General features: G+C 44.0%; 1 protein-coding gene across 2 annotated transcripts in view; it reads right to left on the bottom strand.

Moving 5' to 3' along the window:
* Positions 1–19,208, bottom strand: part of FERMT1 (FERM domain containing kindlin 1) — a 303,369-nt gene that overhangs the window by 138,689 nt on the left and 145,472 nt on the right. For both annotated transcript variants that reach the window (XM_086927689.1, XM_086927690.1), the window contains exons 7-9: positions 7,397–7,504; positions 4,535–4,666; positions 187–236 (exon numbers count right to left, since the gene is read on the bottom strand). In XM_086927689.1, coding sequence (XP_086783815.1) covers positions 187–236; positions 4,535–4,666; positions 7,397–7,504 — 290 coding nt within the window. The remainder of the gene's footprint in view (positions 1–186; positions 237–4,534; positions 4,667–7,396; positions 7,505–19,208) is intronic.

Here is a 19,208-nt window from a genome sequence, read left to right on the forward strand (position 1 = left end):
TTTATATTATTTGTAGAAAGCTGTGTTTTGGACGTACACTGTTCTCACATATTAATACACTAATTTATCAAATAAAACTATTTACATAACAAAGTCAATGAGTTCATCTAAAAGTAATGATAAATAATGCATAATTACAATATCCTTTACAGTAGAGGTTCGCAAGCACCTCTCTGTTTTACTTACTTGAATAATTTGAGATTGTCTGCAAGTTTTGGTATATCCGTGATATCCTCCTAATAAAATAAAAAAACATTTGATATGATTTTATTATGAGGTACAGTCCAACACCATTAAAACCAGCTTTGCAAGGGTCCTATCTGAATAGCAATAAGCATCTATTTTAACTTTCTGCATGCCAATATACGTATATGTAATTTTCTTGTGCAGGACTCGAATAATACACTCACCTGCGCACTAATGCAAGCCAGATTTAATAAAGACAAACTATTTGTATGGCCTACTTGCCCTTTATGGCGAGCTGAAAATCCTCAAATTTAAGTCACAGAAAGAAAAGTAAATGTAGGAAGACAAACTGACTTTTGACCCCTGTCTCTGAAAGCGGAGCAAATGTGACATGATTTAAAGGCATCTTTATCACTCACAAAGTGAATGAGCAATAAAGGTGCCTTTAAATCTTGATATCTTGTAGCCTTTGCTCGGCTTTCAGAGACAGAGGTCAAAAGTCAGTTTGTCTGCCTACATTTACTTTTCTTTCTGTGACTGAAGTTAGAGGATTTTGTAAAGTGAACTCTGTAACAATCATGTTGAGACCAGTGAACGGGTCAAGTACATTACAGTTCAGGCGAGTAGATTGTTCAAGTTAGTAGACCTGCAAGTCTAGTAACATTTTTATGATGTTTCGAGCCCTGTTGTGTTATGAGAAAAAGTACACAATAAAAAAATCTGATGAATCTCAGGAGCTTCTTATGAAATGTCTTATACCTAGTCAAAAGAAATGGTCTACATCTATTTCACACTGCTGTTTCTTTTCAAATACAAGTAAAATAATTAAGATGAGAGATGGGATTAATTAGGCATGATGGCAGAGGTATATTTCAACAGAAGCAAACTCAAACAGATTCCAGCCTCAGTGGTTAATGCTGTTCCAGACTTCTGATTGGCAGATAAGTGCATCGTTCATGTGACAAGATGAAAAACTATGATTCATCAGCCTTTTAAAAGCCCTAGAGCTGCAGTTTAAGGGGTAACTCAGGAGCAGGGGTCCATCAGACTATTGTCAAAAAACAAAAAATGTAGGGGAACTTTGAGAGCCAAATGGTTAATACAGAGAATAGTACAGACGTGCTGAAGCTCAGGTAGTTTTGTACTCACACAGTTTCATCAACTCCAAAATTAAACAACTTCGCACTAGTATACAGGCCGCAGTGTTAGACTACTTGTATATATGAGCACATAGAAATATTGTTAGACTTCAGTGTTTTTAAAGTGATACCACCTCAGATTACTACATCAGAGATATGGACAAGAATGGAGGAGGCAATGAATTGTTGAGTGCAAGGTGGAGCATAAAGTATGTTTTTGGGAAGACCGACATTAAAACTACTCAAGAAAGTTTAGCGAGATTCATTCATAAGCTTGAGAGTCAGTATGTGAAGACAGATTGCAGCTTTGAGTCTCATATCAGAATATTAAAAAGGTTTCCAGCTAATAAGATCATAGCGTTGGTACATATAGTTATTGATTTATATAAAGAAACGTATTCCAAAATACAAGAAAGAGCGAATATGATTAGGAGTGGAGACAGATTGCATGGGATTTGACCGTGAGCAAACAGATGAAAAAAAGCCGACCCACTACATTGGGCTGCTAACTGTAGAGGTGGGCAAGCCAAAGAAAGCTCAAAGTAAATGTCTAGCTGAGGCTCAACCATTGTTCTATGGGGACTGGCTCCAAAATAGATCCAAGAGAAGCACTCCAGGCACTGGCCCAGTCTCTCCCTAAGCAAAAGACATGGAATTGATGGACGGAATGCAGAGCAAATCAAAACATTCACCCCCAGTCAAGAGATCTGGGTTAAATCCATCATTCTTTTGCTCACTATGCCACCCCACTTTAGACCTGGCCATATGCTAATCAGTCTTGACTATGTACCTCATGGGAATAGTCCAGTCTGAACTGCCAAGCCAGGTCCTCCCTGGACCGGAAATAAGCATCCTAGACCGGTTTCGGGGTTTCACCCCTCATCAGCCAAGATAGCTTGAATCCAGGGGCACAGTGAGCCCGGGACCCATGTCTAGGCATACCCGGCCACGTAGGGCGAGAAAGCAAAAGACACACAATTGATGGACGGAATGCAGAACAAATCAAAACATTCACCCCCAGTCAAGAGATCTTAGTTAAATCCATCATTCTTTTGCTCACCATGCCACCCCAATTTAGACCTGGCCATATGCAAATCAGTCTTGACCCTGTACCTCATGGGAACAGTCCAGCCCGAACCGCCAAGCCAGGTCCTCAATTCAAGCTAGCCTCGCTGATGAAGGGTGGCATACTCCGAAGCCGGTCCCAGGATGCTTATTTTCGGTCCAGAGAGGACCTGGCTTGGTAGTTCGGTCTGGACTGTTCCCAAGAGGCACAGGGGCAAGACTGATTTGCATATGGTTGGTTCCAAACTGGGGTGGCGTACTGGGCAAAATAAACAATGAATTTAACCCAGATCTCTTGACCTGGGGGGGGGGGGGGGGTATGTTTGAATCATTCAGTGTTCCGCCCATTGTTTGTTGCAGTTACCAGTCTCTCCCTAAAGCAGTTTTCGAAACACAAAAACTTTTTAAATGGTGGACAGTAGAATAGATATATGTAATCTGCCTTTCTCCTTCCACTAAACACAGAACATGCAAATGAATGTCTCTATAGGCAGGTGCAGTTGACATATTTCTTATGGAATCTATGGGCCATATTGATGTACTAATCGAATTGCTGCAAGTGTGGTGTTATTCCACACCACCTAAATATAACTATGTTTTTTTTAGTCAGGGAAAATTAGCAGCATTAACATAAAAATAAAGTTTGCTCCCTTTCCTTAACCTTGTACTTTACTGTACTAAAGTAGTAAACACTATTATTAAACAGGCGGTTGAAAAGTATAACCATTCAGAAGAAAAACTCGCACAATGTTTAATTAGGAGAGCGGAACTCAAAACACAGTTTCATCATTTGACCAAATTGTGTAAACAAAGGAAAATCTTTTTACTACAGAGTGCCTCATTTTTTATGAGAGACCAATTGAGAATACTCTGTACTAATTCACCCTATGACGGTGCTATGCAAAAATATGACTCCTGCTTGGTTTAATAGGCAATAAAGTTGATTAACCCCTTCGAGGCTGATGACGAGCTGGGCTCGTCATGGTGTTGCCTCCTCAAACACTGATGACGAGCCCAGCTCGTCATGAACAATGGGAAATGGCAATATCCAGCACAGGAGAAAAATAACCACAGCAGCAATGTGGTTAAACTATCACCATTGGCCATATTCACATACACTGATATCTTTCCTCGTGGGTTTGCAAACAACTGCCATAAAATGATTATTTAAAAAAAATGCACGGACGTCATCTAATGTCCAATACTGAAATACAAACTTATTTTAATTTTAGAGAGTTTTTATCTTTTTTTTTTTTTACAAATCTTCTGATTGCTCAGTTCGTGCTACGGGTCATAGAGACAGGCAACACCCCAGGCTCATTTCTGGGTTGGTTTTCTCTATGAATTTGCTTGATTGTGTAACCCTAGTTCCTATAATAGCTAATAAGGTGTAATAAATTGACACTTTTGGAAGATGACAAATATTTGTCAGTTGGATAACTATGTCTTACATTGAAACTCATGGCTATTTCTTTCAGGTGAAACTAAAAAACATTTATTCGGTGACATTTTAATCCTATACACTATACATACAATTACATTTACGATCCTCATCCCACTGCTGTCCACATTTATAAATCTCATGCTGGGAGATGTCCCACACAGGACCAAGCTCTCATTAGCCCATTGTCTGAGGATCATCTCTCTTTTTGGAAAACTCCTAAAACTTGGTTTTTCCACAGTCACAGATGCTCTTTCTTCCTGAACTCATTATACTGTTTAACCAGAATACACTTATAGGTGACAGCGGCATGCTACAGATTCCTTAACACTACCATGACCATTAACATCTCTGGTGAGGAAGGAGAGGCTTCCTCAAATCTGTTAACCCAGCTCTATATGAAATGTATTATTACTGCAATGAACCTTTCTCATAGAAAAACAGTGATTTTGCTATGTTCCAAATAGCAGTGATGTTAGCATTGATTGTTCACACAGGAAGCGATCAGCAATCTGTTTCATATCCCACACACAAAATGTGCTCAAGAAGTAGCGAGTCTTATATTTTTATTTTTTTGTTTGTAGAGCACACAATCACTCGAAAGGGTATCCTATGCTAAATATGAAACATGCAATATATAACATAGAAAAAATAGAAGATCAGCTCAAGTTTCAAAAAGTAATAACTTTGAAAACATCCTTACCAAAAGTTTGTCTACTCTGCCCCCTTCTAAGGCCACTTCTAAGTTGGAAAGGGCAGCCTCTATTTCATCCACCTCACAATCAGGGACGAAATCTTGGGCATCAGCTGATAACGATAGCTTGCTGACATGATACTGCAATCACAAACAATTTTCAGTCATTAAAGTGACACTGTTATCATGCATTTTAAAGGAAAATTCATCTAGACAACAGAAAGCATCACTTAGTGATAAAGCTACACGGAATATAACCTAGCGCTCATTTAACATCTTCAAACACTTTACTGAATGAATATTGCACACATATGGAAAAGGATTACTGCACATTCTTGCATTTAAGTTGAATATTTTGGGGATATTTGAATAAGAGTTTTATAAATATTGATGCTTTTGTATTTTGGATGTTGTCTTGACTGTATGAAACCTATGAATTCATGTGTTTGTCTTTTATGTGCACTGTTGGAAAGTTGATTATTTGGGGTGAGCGACTGGCCACCTCAGGGAATAATAACACGTCTTGTTAGTGTAAAACCTCACATTCACTAAATTATTCATAGGTCAATTTCCTGGTAACTATCAATCAATCATCAATCAATCAATCAATCAGGGGTTTATAAAGCGTGCTACTCACCCGTGAGGGTCTCAAGGCGCTGGGGCGGGGGTAGCTCCAGATCAGTCGAAGAGCTAGGCCTTGCGGCTCTTTCTGAAGGTGTGCAGAGTGAGGGAGCGTCTAATGTTGACTGGGAGTATGTTCCAGGTCTTAGCTGCGATGTAGTAAAAAGCTCTTCTTCCTGCTCTGGTTTTGCGGATGAGAGGGTCTCTGCCTGGGCAAGGTCGGCGGATCGGAGTTTCCTTTTGGGTACGTGGAAGGAGACTCTTTCGTTGAGGTACTTAGGTCCGATGTTGTGGAGGGATTTGTAGGCGTGGGTGAGTAGTTTGAAGGTTACGCTCCTCTCAATGGGGAGTCAGTGGAGGTCTCGTAGGTGCTCGTGTTTTGGGGTTCCAAGGACAAGTCTGGCTGAGGTGTTTTGGATGGTTTGGAGCTTGTGTAGCAGGGTTTTGTTGATTCCGGCGTAGAGGGTGTTGCCGTAGTCCAGTCTGCTGGTTATGAGTGCGTGGGTGGCGGTCTTTCTGCATTCGGGGGGATCCACTTGAAGGTCTTGCGGAGGATCGGGAAGGAGTTAAAGCAGGCGGAAGCGACGGCGTTGATCTGGCGGAACAAGGTGAGAGAGGAGTCTAGAATGATGCTGAGGTTCCGGACGTGGTCTGTCGGGGTGGGTGGGTTTCCGAGGGCATGGGGCAACTATGGCACAGAGCAAACAGGCTTAGCTTAGGGCAATGTGTAAAGTATTTATGCAGTACCAAAACTGTAATATAGTAAAAACACCAACCAAAAAAAATGCCAAACTGAATTAGAAACAAAGAAAAATGTAATAAAACATTTTTTTTATATTTTATGGAAGGAGTAGCTAAGAATCTAGATACAATTTAAGCCCAAACAGGATGGAGCCTGTGTCGAAGAAAATAAGTGAATTGGTCCCAGTTATAATCTAGAATTTAAATACTTTGAACTAAAATTTAAATTCCCACTTCAGAAAAGGACTTTGTCACTTTTTCAAAGGAAAGCTTTGAAATTTCTTGAAGACCTAACGCAGCATAGGACTGTAATTCTCTATGTGGATCAAAACTGATATTCAATCCATTGCACTGAATCTACTGGTAGGATACTGTTCCCGGTGGGTCCGCTGATGTACACTTCGAAGCCCCCCATGACCTCAAGGGAAGGCCCTTAGAGACTTTCAGGGTGTCAAGGGAGAGGCCGACACCAAATTCCAGTCCAAGTGCCACTGGTTAGTTGAGAATTCCAGGGAAAAGTCCTTTGCAGCTTGTTGTGTCCCTTTAGCCACTCAGGAAGACTGCCTGAGCACAAGAGGGAGAAGGTTCAGTCCTTTGAGCTCCTCTCAGATCAAAGATAGCAGTTCAGATTCCAGACCTCTTCCGATCTTCAGCAGGTCCAATAAGTGTTCTGGGGATGGTGCTTTGGAATGCCACATTTATGTATAGTACCAGTTAGTAGGTAGAGAGTGACTCATAGGCACTCCATAACAAATGGGGTGAAAGTCCTTGGGGGTAACACTAAAGTTTTCAGTAGTTAAGGTTGCATTTCTGGAAACACGCACAAAATGCTGTGTGCTATAGCAAAGCCAAGATGGCTGAAGTCTTCAGTCACACTAAACTTGGGCTCTGAGAGCTTCTTCTCTTCTCTCCCTTTAGTCCTTTGTGCCTCTCCTACTGTTTGCCACGCCCACTAATCACCCTCATCATATCCTGATGACTTCCAATCATCTTTCCCCTAATTATCTCGAACCTCCATTCTCCAGCCCTAAGGGATCTGGGAGTAAAGAACTGCTGCTCAGAACATAAATGGCACTTCAAGCAGTATAGATTTTGCATCGGTACTCTACAAATGGTTTTGAGGCACTCCAGTTGGCCATGCTGTCTGCGTCTGCCAAAATTTGGCTGGACTCATCTGTTTATTCCAGAGGGAAGGGGAAGGGACTCATTTGTTTACTCCAGAGAGAAGGGGAAGGTCTGCCCCGCTACTTTTTTCAGTGAGAACAATAATAAACCCCTCCCTCACACCCGGGACAGCATCCCTAACTCACTATTCTTTAACACTCAAGCAGATTACTTTTTGTGTGCTTTTCATATACTGCCTGGGATGTCAGTGCAACACTAGCGTTGCTTCAACAGTTAAATGTTAGTGTGGGCTCTGAAAACATGCACGTGTATCAACATGCACATGTGGCTTCTCCTGCCAGTTCCCTCTGAAAACTAGTTTCGCTAATTAGATCAAGTTCATACCTGTATCGCTGCAAACATCAACATTTCTTCTTCTGTGCAGTCAATTTCTTCCAAGAGAATGGCCCACCTTGCTTGCTCATACAGCTGATTCAGACGAACTGCGTCATACTGTTAATTGAAAAGTACACAATACTTGGGTCACTTCAAGCAGGGATTTTTAATTTAACACACCAATGTTCCCATTTGCTTAATCATCCTTAAAAGCAGCAACAATGCTGTTCTACAATATTGTTCTAACGTATGGAACCGATGGCCCGATGCATTAAAAGACCGAGTGCAACAAATAATTGCAAATTGTGCACCGACTTTTTGAAACACATCTCTAATTTTGTGATGCGACCTATGTGCTAATTGGCCACACTGCAAAATCTTCATTAACAGGGACTTACAGAACTTCTTCCACAATGAATAATAATTAGGTCTTGTGCTAACTGTGACCACCTGCGATTGGCTAAAAATAGAAAAATGATGAGTAGCAAAGAACATAAGATCACCTTCCTTGTGTTTGCATTCCCAAATGGTAAACTTCCTTTAAAAAAAAAAAAAAAAGCAGCATCTTCAGTGTTCTGTTTGTGAATACCTTGAGAGGAGCATGGAGTGGTCTCAAGGACCACTGCCTGCACCCCATGAGGTCACCTGACAGGATGTACTAAAGGGAGGGTGGTCCCTTTTGCAATTTGTTACTACCTTGTTTGTGGTGCCAGTAACGAATCAATGGTTACCATTTTAACCCCCCATTATGAACTGACAGCCCTTTCACTCCTCACTCATTCTAAATGCGAATCTGAATGCATTGTAAACCTCATTTTGTGATTTGGAAGGGCTTTTCAGACTTGCAAAATGGGTTTAGTAAATAAAAAACAAAAACATTTTTGCTGTCGCAAACTGATTTTGAAAATTGCAGAGATTGTGATAGAAAAATGGCTTTGTACAGCGAGCTCCTATATATCTCTTTTATAAAACTTCTAAGCCATAGTTAATCATAATTTGCTCGCGTATGGAGTACAAAAAGCAACAGACAATACCTTTTCTCTTTCAGGGAACCCTTACCTTACGTGAGACATATGATCGAAAGTAAAACATTAACAAATCAATGGAGCATAGCTGTCATTTGTCTTTCTATTACCTGCTTTTTGCCCTAACAGTTCATTCTTACTGTTCACTTTGATCTCAAGTTCTAAGAATGCACACATGATCAGAAATATATAATAGTATAATGACCAGTACTTGGTGATTCTTTTAATGCACAGAACGTTCGAAATAGTAGGGCAATCTTTCTAGGACCCCGGGTTTATAACATTAGAGCTTACTCTGATATACCACCAGAGGTCACTTTGATGTCACAATGACTGCATTAATGGAAACTTGCTATGGAGTAAGTAATCTCATCAGGGAACCCCCTTACTTGTTTGTGGAACACAGGGGTTAAATCAATACAAGTGGGTCTGTGTCAAGCTAAGGATTAATAAGTTTACATCAAACAAAATTTACACCAATAGAAGCCTAAAGCATGGGTGGATTTTCGTCCGTCTGCTCTTCGATTTGTATTTAGCAGTTGTGAGAACTACACTTAAGAGCAAAATATCCTATCCCACCCTCCAAGGTTAGGTGGCCGAGTAATACCAATTCTTCAGTATGCCGATGACACGGTCTTGCTGGACAACATAAGTGTCGGTCTGCAACATTCACTCTCTAGTTTCTAGATTCACTGTGCAAATACTTTTTGAGAGTAAACCTCTGAAAAACCAACTTATTAAATATGGCTACTCAATGGAGAGGCTATCACTAGGGGCACATCGTATAAGTGTTTGGATGTTTGGGTTCATTTTCCCCCAGCCAACTTAAAACTGAAGGCGATCTCTCTTTTCTTTGTCTCATCTGGCTACTGGCGCACCATTTAGACTCCATTTGGGAAAAAATTAGTGCCTAATTTGAATTTCTATCAGATATCACTTAAGGTAATAAAGAATTCTTGAGAAATATATCCCCTTGCTTAGATTTAGCACAATGCAATCGTCATCATCATCATCTTTATTCGATTATAGCTAAAATCATAAAAGACTCTAGATATCATTAAAATGAACATACAGGTTATCCTAGTCAAATTCATTCATGTTTTAAAACCCCATCAGAAAGTGTACAAGGACAAATCAAACTGAAGGAGAGTTTAAGTACTATAGAAACAGTAGAGCAGGCCTGATTTGGTTAACATTAATTGGCCTTAAAATCGGAAACAGAAACGTGTACCACATATTATTGTATTTTGGGCAAAGCATAGTGATATGTAAAGTATCATAAATTGTTGTATTATCACATTCGCAGAGGGGCGGTCCGAGATCAAAAATCAACTGCGGTTAAAGAAGATGAGGCGGGAAATAGATTCAACCTGAAAAGGGTCAACAGACGACGTTGATGGCATGTCATATATTCCAGGTTAGATATGGTTCTATATAACTGACAGTTTGCATAAACATTGCATGCCGCATAGAATGTTTTGTTAGTGCAAGGTCCTCGTGTTCTGATGCCGACTTGTTCATAAACGCTGTTTCCACCTTTTTGCCCACAGAGGGAGTTAAAACAGAGGGCCCACAGGTTACGTGTCACATAACCCATCCATGGGATGAGAAATTATTTTTCCAATATTAAACAATCCTGCAGAATGATTCTGCTAAATCTAAGTTCCTCCTTTAACCAGATCGAATTCCGGAGCTTTAGGGGATGTAGGTGGTCAATGAGAAAGTCTAAGCCTAGCTCCTCGTGGACAATTTCAGAGGGGACACCTTGGGGGACCCCTAATAGATATTTATATATGCCCATATTCCACTATCGTGGCTTACTAAAGGGATGCACTTGGCCCTGTAAATTTCCAGGACCGATTGGATGCGAGTGGGAAAAATCTTTAATACTGAATGTCACTATGTTAAAGGACAAAACATTCTGGGATATGAGTGAGTGTCACTTCAACTCCAAATCTAGTAAACCCCCAAATACTTGAAGTTTTCTACCTGACTAATGTGTTGGCCTTCTATGCAATCTACAGAGGCATTTATTCAGTTTGCCTAGCAGCTTCAGAGAAGGCTGGAGTATGGCTTGTCAGTCCAGCAAAAAGTGGGAAAAGCTGCAGTAATTAGTTGCTGGTACAAAACAAAAATTGGGAGCCCTGATTCTCTAAAGGCCATTTCAAGGAGGATTTGGGCAACTATAGGGCTACATGTGGGATCGTTTATCTCTCAGGTTGGGCGTGGCACTCAAAGGTCTTGGAATGGGGCAACATTTGGGTAACGGGCTTTCCGTTAGTATTTTGAAATCACTTTTGAAAAAGGTGGTGTAGCAAAAATCCGTTATGATATACTACAGAACTTTCAGAATTAGAAACGGTGTAGTTGGTGAAAGAAACCCAACTTTATGTATGCTAGAAAAATTCCATTAAAATGAACTTTTTGAGGATCAGATTTGCGTTATTCTATTTCAGGGACAAAGGTAAGAGCTGGAAAAACGAGATAATCTCTGCATTTTGTTCAATTTTAGTAGTTGCAAACTGATTTACAGTCTTTGTTCAACTTTGATGATTCAAGGGAGACAAACATTATAAGACCATTAATTCATAGATTGGAGTTCAGAACTTTTTTTTTACAAGCCAACTTTTATTGATTTTACAACAGCGGTCAAACTGTAATACATTGCACAATATCTACATAGTGAATTCATAATTCAGGCAATAAAATAAGCTTAAGTTTGCAAATCAGTGACCATTACGGCAATAGTATCCCACCACCTCCCTCAGATCCTCCCATGCTTACAGGGGCAGCCCTGGGTTGTATAAATAGGTTCTTCGACCTTTGCACACTGGTCCATCCGAGACCACAGTTCCGCAATCGTAGGTGGCAAGGAAGAAATCCAGCAGTGGGCAATATCGCGTTCGGTCACAACAGGGCCAATGCCTACTAGTATACATTTCCTCACTGTCCTTCAGAATACCCAGTAAGGCCACGCAAGGGAAACAGTCAATGGGTCTCTCCAGAATCTCCAAAATGCTCCTGAAGATAGTGGACCAGTATTTGGCAATGATGGAACAGGCCCATGCCATGTGAAAAAAGTCACACTCAAGGGCTGTGAATCTTGGGGAGGTTGGGGTTGGAAGGGTGCCCATTCTCCACAGCCAGCGCAAGGTGTAACAGGAGGTGTGGAGGAATTAAAGCTTGATCAGGCATAAATGGGAAGGGATAACTAGATCTCGAGGGGCAAACCTAGTGTCCCTCAAGTCACTGTTGTACAGGTTGGCGATCCAGTTCTGCCATGTGACTTGTAGGGCACCAAACGTTTCGTGGGAATTCGCAACCAAAGAGTAATAGATCCGCATACTGCCGTTCCTCTACAATGGTGGCATAAGATTTTGGGCTTCAAGATGACTGTGTTCTGGCACAACCCTTAGGCTTCAGTAGTATTCCGATGCACAATGGAGCTGCAGGTATCTGTAAAATTGGGTCCTGTAGAGGTTAAATTACTCCTGGTGTCCTGGAAGGACTTTCTGTGAGAGTGTCTCCAGACATCCCTAGTTGGGAGATTCTTATCAGGCCCCAGTGACAGAATCACCCCATGGTGGAGACTTGGGGCATCCACCAACTCATTCACAAGGGTGTTGCCTGTGTCAGCCTCTGGTCCCACCCAAGTCTTCGGAGAGGGAGCTGGAAGCACAACAGAGTGGTCCTTGTGGTCTCAGGCGGGAAGCGTAAGACCGGGCTTCAATACAGGTAGGGCAGGATATGCTGCCAACCCATAAGCAAGATTTCTAGATGGAAACCCGGATCCTTGGGGTCACCAAACATTCAGTTGTTGATGGTAAGAAGCTGAGAGGACAGTAGATCAACAGGACATTGGACAGCGGACATCCCCGGGCCGCCGTCATATGACTACTGGATACAGTTCTGAAGAGTTATCCGTGTGTTGCCTTGTTCGCCCACAGAAAGGAGCATAGTGCCCTGGTGATGCACTTAAACCAGGATTAAGGGATGAAGAATGGAAAGTTTTAATGAGCATAGAGTTGCCGCGGGACCACGATAATTTTGAATAGTGCCACTTTCCCAAAAACAGTAAGACGGATGGCAGCCCCCGTAGCCAGATCCTGACTGGTTCTGTGTAGCAGTGGTGTGAGGCTCAAACTCCAGGTGATTTCGGGCATGGAGCAATAGTCATCCCAGGTAAGGGAAGCTTAGCCTATGTATAGGAATACAGTCCTGCCATTCAAGCACCTTCCAACATCCACTGACATGGACAAGGAGTGATTTGTCTCCGTTAGACATTAACCCTAAGGCATTTACATAGAGGCACAGCTTCTGGAGGAGTCAGGGACCTGTGATATGTGGTTGGCAAAGGAAGAGTAACACAACATCAGAAAATAGGCTGATGCGGCCCTCCTGGCCACTGAACCACTTGAAGCCCCATATCTGAGTATCATAGTGAACCCAGACCACCAGTGGCTCTATAGCCAAGGTAAAGGGTAGGGGGGGCAGGCAGCCATTCCTGGTGCCCCTAAAGATTAAGAAAGGGGATGACAGCACACCATTAACTATGACCTGCACCTGAAGCTGAGCATAGAGCACCCTAATGAAGGACTAAAAGCATGACCTGAAGCCCATATGGAAGAGGTCCTGGGATAACAAATCCCAGTCCAATGTATTGAATGCTTTCTCGAAGTCTAAAGGCATAAGGGCAGCCGGGTAATCAAAGCATCATTAGTGCTCCAAAGCAATGTGTACTCTGTGGATGCATTGTCAGGTGCTTTGGCGGGGCATGAAGTCCCATTGATCTGGGTGGATAAGGGAGGGTTAGCAAGAATTTTGGCAAGGATTTTGATTCCTGCATAATGAGAGAGATAGGACTAGCATGTATACAGGGATTTGTCGAGTTTGTGGAGAACAAGAATTGCGGCCAGGTCCAACTTGTTAGGGGAGTGGTCCCTGTCTACCACATTCAAGTAGAAGTTGGGGGGACAATATGGCAAGAAAGCTCTTGCAGTATTTAATCAGGAAGCTACCCAGCCCAGGCATTATGCCCAAGTGGAGGCTGCTGATGACGCCAGCTACCTCCTCTACAGTGAGGACGTGCTCAAGAGCTACTTGGTCTACGGCTGTCAGAGTCATCAGTGGCAAGTCCGCTGTCAGTGTGAGTATCCTCCTGATAGGGGTGGAGTTATAATAAGAGGCGAATTCGGAAGCAATCTTGAGGGAGGGAGTGAGAGGCAGTCACTCGACAGTGCGGATCTCTTGGATTAACCTGGCGACTTCATGTGTCACTAGCCAGTAAAGAAGCTTTCTGGATTTGTTCCCCCATTTGTAGACCCATCTGGTCAAGGCCATCCAACATTGTTTGTACTCATCTAGGCATAGCTGATGGAGGGCGGATCTCAGTTCTCTAAGTATCACAAGGACTGAGTGTCTTCGGGGCAGCGGTAGCGACTCTCTAAGTGTATGAGTTCTGGATCCAGCTCCGCCACCCGCTTTAGATTAATCCAGGCCTGTACACTGAGGGATGCTTTGGCACTACCCTGTATTACTTCTTTCTGGGCCATCTGTACGGTGTACCTGGAGATTACCAAGTCTGTGTTAAGGTCGAAATAGGAGTTCAGCTCATGGAAAAGGTGCTCAATGCATTGTTCATCAATCAGGCACCAGGCATTGAGGCACCAGAGGGACCTGTGGCCCGCTGTGAGTCGGCAATATTGTAGTATCACCGAAGCATGGCCCTAGAAGCCAGAGAGAGGAAATACTCAGACTGTACACTTGGGATTTTCATGGTTGGGATAGGAGGAAAATGTTTTCTATCCTGCACATACTTCCGTGGGCCTTGGACAGTCAGTCTCGGGTGCCATGCCCTCCAGGAGTCACAAAGGCCCAAGGACATTATCAAGTTGCCTAGTTGGGAAGAACAGTGAAGGCTTGTCACTCTTGCCCCAGTTGTGTCAAGGTTGGGATCAATCACAGCATTGAAATCACATCCAAATATTTCTGACCTGGACATACATCCCCCCATGTCGTACACTAAGTAAATGACAGATAAAGGAAAGGATCTATGATGGATTATTGCTACACCCCATGACCCCATTGAATGGCCAACATGATGCACTCTGTTGTAGCCATAGCGTGCAAGTGCCAGACAGCGAGAAGCAAGGTTAGTTACCTTGAGGTAGAGCGTGGCTGTAGAATGACCATTAACATTCCAGGTCACTATTAAGTATGGGCGGAAAATCCGTTCCGCTCGCGGATTTTGCGGATTTTCGGTAAATTCGCAATCCGCGAGATTCGCGAATTTCCCGCAAAATCCGCAAATCCGTGAGCAGCGGATTTTATGGCTTGCTCGCACTGTTCGCGTGAGTTCGCGGCTTCCCAGTTCAACTTCGCGCCCCGCGAATAAGCGCTAAATTGCAGAAATACGATCTTAGCAAAACTGAAACTACTTACCAGGTTCAAAAGTTCAAGCTCATCATTAGTAGCCATTTCCTGTAGTGCTTCCTGAGGGGCCCCTCCAGAGTTCAGTTGCCTACTTGCAACTATTATGTGACCCTGCTCTGACCCTCAGAATAGTTACACATATGCCACAAAGGTCCTGAATTACAGCTAAGGGAGACAAGCAGGAGCCAGGCTGGAAGTTCAAATCCAGTGACACATTAATCAGCCCCTAATTCATTATTGTCAGTTGGGGCAGGGCAGGTGTTGTAACTAATTTTGCAACAATGAAAGCACTTAGCAAGTGCAAAAGATCACTAATCAGGAAGCACTAAGGAAGCAGGTGCCAGCTAAAAAAATATTCTGTGACACATTAATCAGCCCCAAATTAATTCAGGTCACTTGAGGCAGGGAAGGTGTGCTTTGCTTTGCCACAATAATGTACACTGGACAACCAGAGGGTGCTGTGATGAAACAGAGGGTGGCATGGGTGAGCCAGAGGGTGGCATGTGGTGACAGAGGGTGGCAGTGATGAAGAAGAGTGTCCCAAACAGGCTGGACACGTAGAAACAACAAGTTCGCAAAACTTGCGACCCGACAGGTAAGTTCGCGTTTGCGAAATTGTACAAAAACCCTCGCGACCTGGCAGAAACCCGCGGATTGCGAGTTCGCAAATCCGCAAAATTCGCGAACGCGAGATTCGCAAAATTCGCCCATGCTTAGTCACTATTGTAAAGGATGCCTTGGAGCTGTTGGGGGCATGTAGAAGCTTATAAGTGGCAAATGGGAGGCCCTGATGGGACAACAAAGTGTGAAAGCGACTGAGTATGACAAGTTTAAGTTACAATGGCAAAGATAGGATTGTGTACTGTGCGGTTAGTGAACAGACAAAAAAATAGCACAATGAAACCACTGAAATAAACCCCAATTCACCCCCCAATTCCACCCACCCTACACTCATCCCCCTAAAAACCTGTTGCCTGAACTACGACATGAGAACAAATAAGAGTAGAAGGTAGGGGAAGAGGCATGAAATGGTTGCCGTTGCCTCCCTGCATCTACATATGAGAAATAAAAGGAGAATATACTGCTGGCTGAGCAAACTTATAGCAAGAAAATATGGTGTCACAGGAGGCAGTTGTCCGTTACTGCAGAAGTGTGAGGCAGCGCCATGGAGACCCAGGTTCAGAGAGTTATTCCACATCTACAGGTCAGATCATCCCAGGGTCTGGGACCAAAGGCCCTGGGTGAGGTCACTCTGCCTCTCGGTCCGAATCCTCTCTGGATACTTTCACTGTCAGATGAGGTCCTGCCACCTACGCCCCTCCGTCTCCACGAGGGTCGATGCCCATGCCTACTAGCACGGGGTGTGCAAATGCCCGATCTATGCATACATGGTGCATCTAACCTAGGGAACTGAGGCGGCATGTGAGGCTTTTCTTGTGATTGGACGCCCAGTCCCTGGCTGCTGCTGGAGTTTTGAAAAAAATAGGAGCAGGATTCAAAAGAACTTTCAGTTTGGCCGAGAGGAGCATAGGATAAGTTCATTGCACAGTGTTTTTGCTTAACAGAGTCGAAGGTCTTACGTTGTTTCTGGACCAGGTGGGTGTAGTCTGGGAAGAGGAGTATACAGCCAGTTTGGAAGGGTGTGGGTCTTCATGATTTTGCCCCTCAGGGGATGGCGCCCCGCTTCTTGTAGTTGAGGATCCTGGGGATGAAGGGCAGAGGAGCTCCCGGCGGGGGTTGCTGAGCCAGAATCTATGGGCCCATTCGAAGTCAAAGCAAAAAGGCAGGGCATCTTGCAGGAGCCAGGTTTTAATCTAGTCCTCCAGAAACCTTTCAGGGTATGGACCTTCCACCCACTACGGAAAGCCAATGAAGCAGAGGTTATTCTAGTGGGCAAGGTTTTCAGCATCCTCCACATGTTCCTCCATAAGTTTGGTGGAGGTGGAAAAACAGTGGAGCTTAGTGCCTTGACAGTGTCTTTGAGCTCAGAGACTGGACCCTCTGCGTCAGAGACCCTGTCCACCATATTGCCCAAATCTTGGCATAGCAATGCCACATCCACATCCACCCCCACCTCACCAATCCTAGTCTTGAGAGCTGAGCGGGAACACTTTATGCCTTGAAGGATTGATGCAACACCTGTGGCCAGCAGGGAGTGCATGGTAGGACCGGGGGATCCAGCCTCAATACAAAGAATAGTGTTTGCACATCCCTGCACTACATGACAGGCACCATGCTGTGCCTGCCACATGGTACAGGGATATGTAGAGAGGCACTATAGGTGTCCCCCAGGGCCCATGTACCAGCCCCAATGTGTAAGGGATGCCGCTAGTGGCCCCAAAATCTGTTTCCGCCAGCCGTTTCATGGCAGGTTGAACAAGGAGACAGTGGCAGTGTCTCCGACCCGCTTTGCATTTGACTTGTCCTGGGCAGTAAGTGCTTGTTAGCGCTTAGTAATTTACTGTTGTAGTATTTTAAAACGTGTAACTTGTGTTTTTTAAAATCTCACTTCCCCCTTGCACCACACGCCACTACTGATCACCGAAGCCGCCTCCCTGACACTCCTTGCAGGGACCTGCAGGCACTTCCGGAAGGACGGCACGAAGAGCGGGTAGCGCTCTAGTGTTTGACTTCCTGGGGGGTATTTAGGCGGAGCAGGAGCGCATTTCGCTGTGGGAAGGAGACAGTGGCAGTGTCTCCAACCCGCTTTGCATTTGACTTGTCCTGGGCAGTAAGTGCTTGTTAGCGCTTAGTAATTTACTGTTGTAGTATTTTAAAACGTGTAACTTGTGTTTTTTAAAATCTCACTTCCCCCTTGCACCACACGCCACTACTGATCACCGAAGCCGCCTCCCTGACACTCCTTGCAGGGACCTGCAGGCACTTCCGGTCGGACGGCACGAAGAGCGGGTAGCGCTCTAGTGTTTGACTTCCTGGGGGGTATTTAGGCGGAGCAGGAGCGCATTTCGCTGTGGGAAGGAGACAGTGGCAGTGTCTCCGACCCGCTTTGCATTTGACTTGTCCTGGGCAGTAAGTGCTTGTTAGCGCTTAGTAATTTACTGTTGTAGTATTTTAAAACGTGTAACTTGTGTTTTTTAAAATCTCACTTCCCCCTTGCACCACACGCCACTACTGATCACCGAAGCCGCCTCCCTGACACTCCTTGCAGGGACCTGCAGGCACTTCCGGTCGGACGGCACGAAGAGCGGGTAGCGCTCTAGTGTTTGACTTCCTGGGGGGTATTTAGCCCTCGCAGGTTTACGAGCGCGCAGCGGTCGCGCGCAGCCCCGCCGAAGACCCGCCAAAGAGCTGCCAGTCTGCGCCCGTCCGCGACAGGACGCGGCGTAGGGGCTAGGGCTCTATGTGCTATGGATCCCGCTACTGCAGGTACTCGATTTATTTCGTATCCTGCTACTTTCCTGCGCCAGCTCCAACCCACGCGCATCTGCGCCACACGATTACCCGGCAAGATACTTGAAGGTTGCTTTTCTTGTCGACAATGTCACTATCAATCCATGGTGCCAATTGACTGTTCTCATGCCAATGCTTCCATATCTGCCTCCCCCATAGAACTTAAGTGTCTTCTCCTTAATGTACGATCCCTTCCAAAACACCAACTCCAGATCTGGGATCTGATTTCTTCTAAGCAACCTGATATATGTTTCTTCACTGAAACGTGGATGAAACCCCATACCACTACTGCTATTACACTAGGGGTCCCAGTGGGTTATAAAATTATACATGTGGATAGGCCTATTAAAACTGGTGGAGGATTAGCTATCATTTTTAAAGACTCCATTAAAATAGTAATGATAGAACAGAGTATTACCCCCCTTCTGGAAATCATGATTTTCAAAATTAACCTGACTAGCAATATCTCATGGAAGGGCGCACTAACATATCGCCCACCGGGACAGAATCCAGATTTTGCTTTATCTCTTCTGGAACTACTGGCCCCCCATGTCAGAGCTAAGGAGGATTTTATTCTCCTTGGGGACTTTAATATACATATGGATAACCCCGAAGATCATGAAGCTATACAATTAACAGCAGATCTGTCCAATCTTGGATTAGAGATAAGAAACAGAGGGGCAACTCACACAGCTGGTCATACCCTTGACTCTATTTTTACTAACTGTACCAAAATAAGGTGCCTCCCTGCTACAGAAATCCATTGGACCGATCATTTTTTGATTGAATTCTATTTGGCAGGACCCACCAAACAATCACCTAGAACACCATCTCCTCCTATTTTCCGTCGCCAATGGCACAAAATATCAGTTGAGAATCTGAGTGAACACTGGCAACAACCCCAAATCACCGAAGGAGACTCAGCTGAAGAGGCACTGGAAAAATACAATAAG

This window comes from Lissotriton vulgaris, chromosome 6, assembly GCF_964263255.1.
Source record: "Lissotriton vulgaris chromosome 6, aLisVul1.2, whole genome shotgun sequence".
Lineage (NCBI taxonomy): Eukaryota > Metazoa > Chordata > Amphibia > Caudata > Salamandridae > Lissotriton > Lissotriton vulgaris.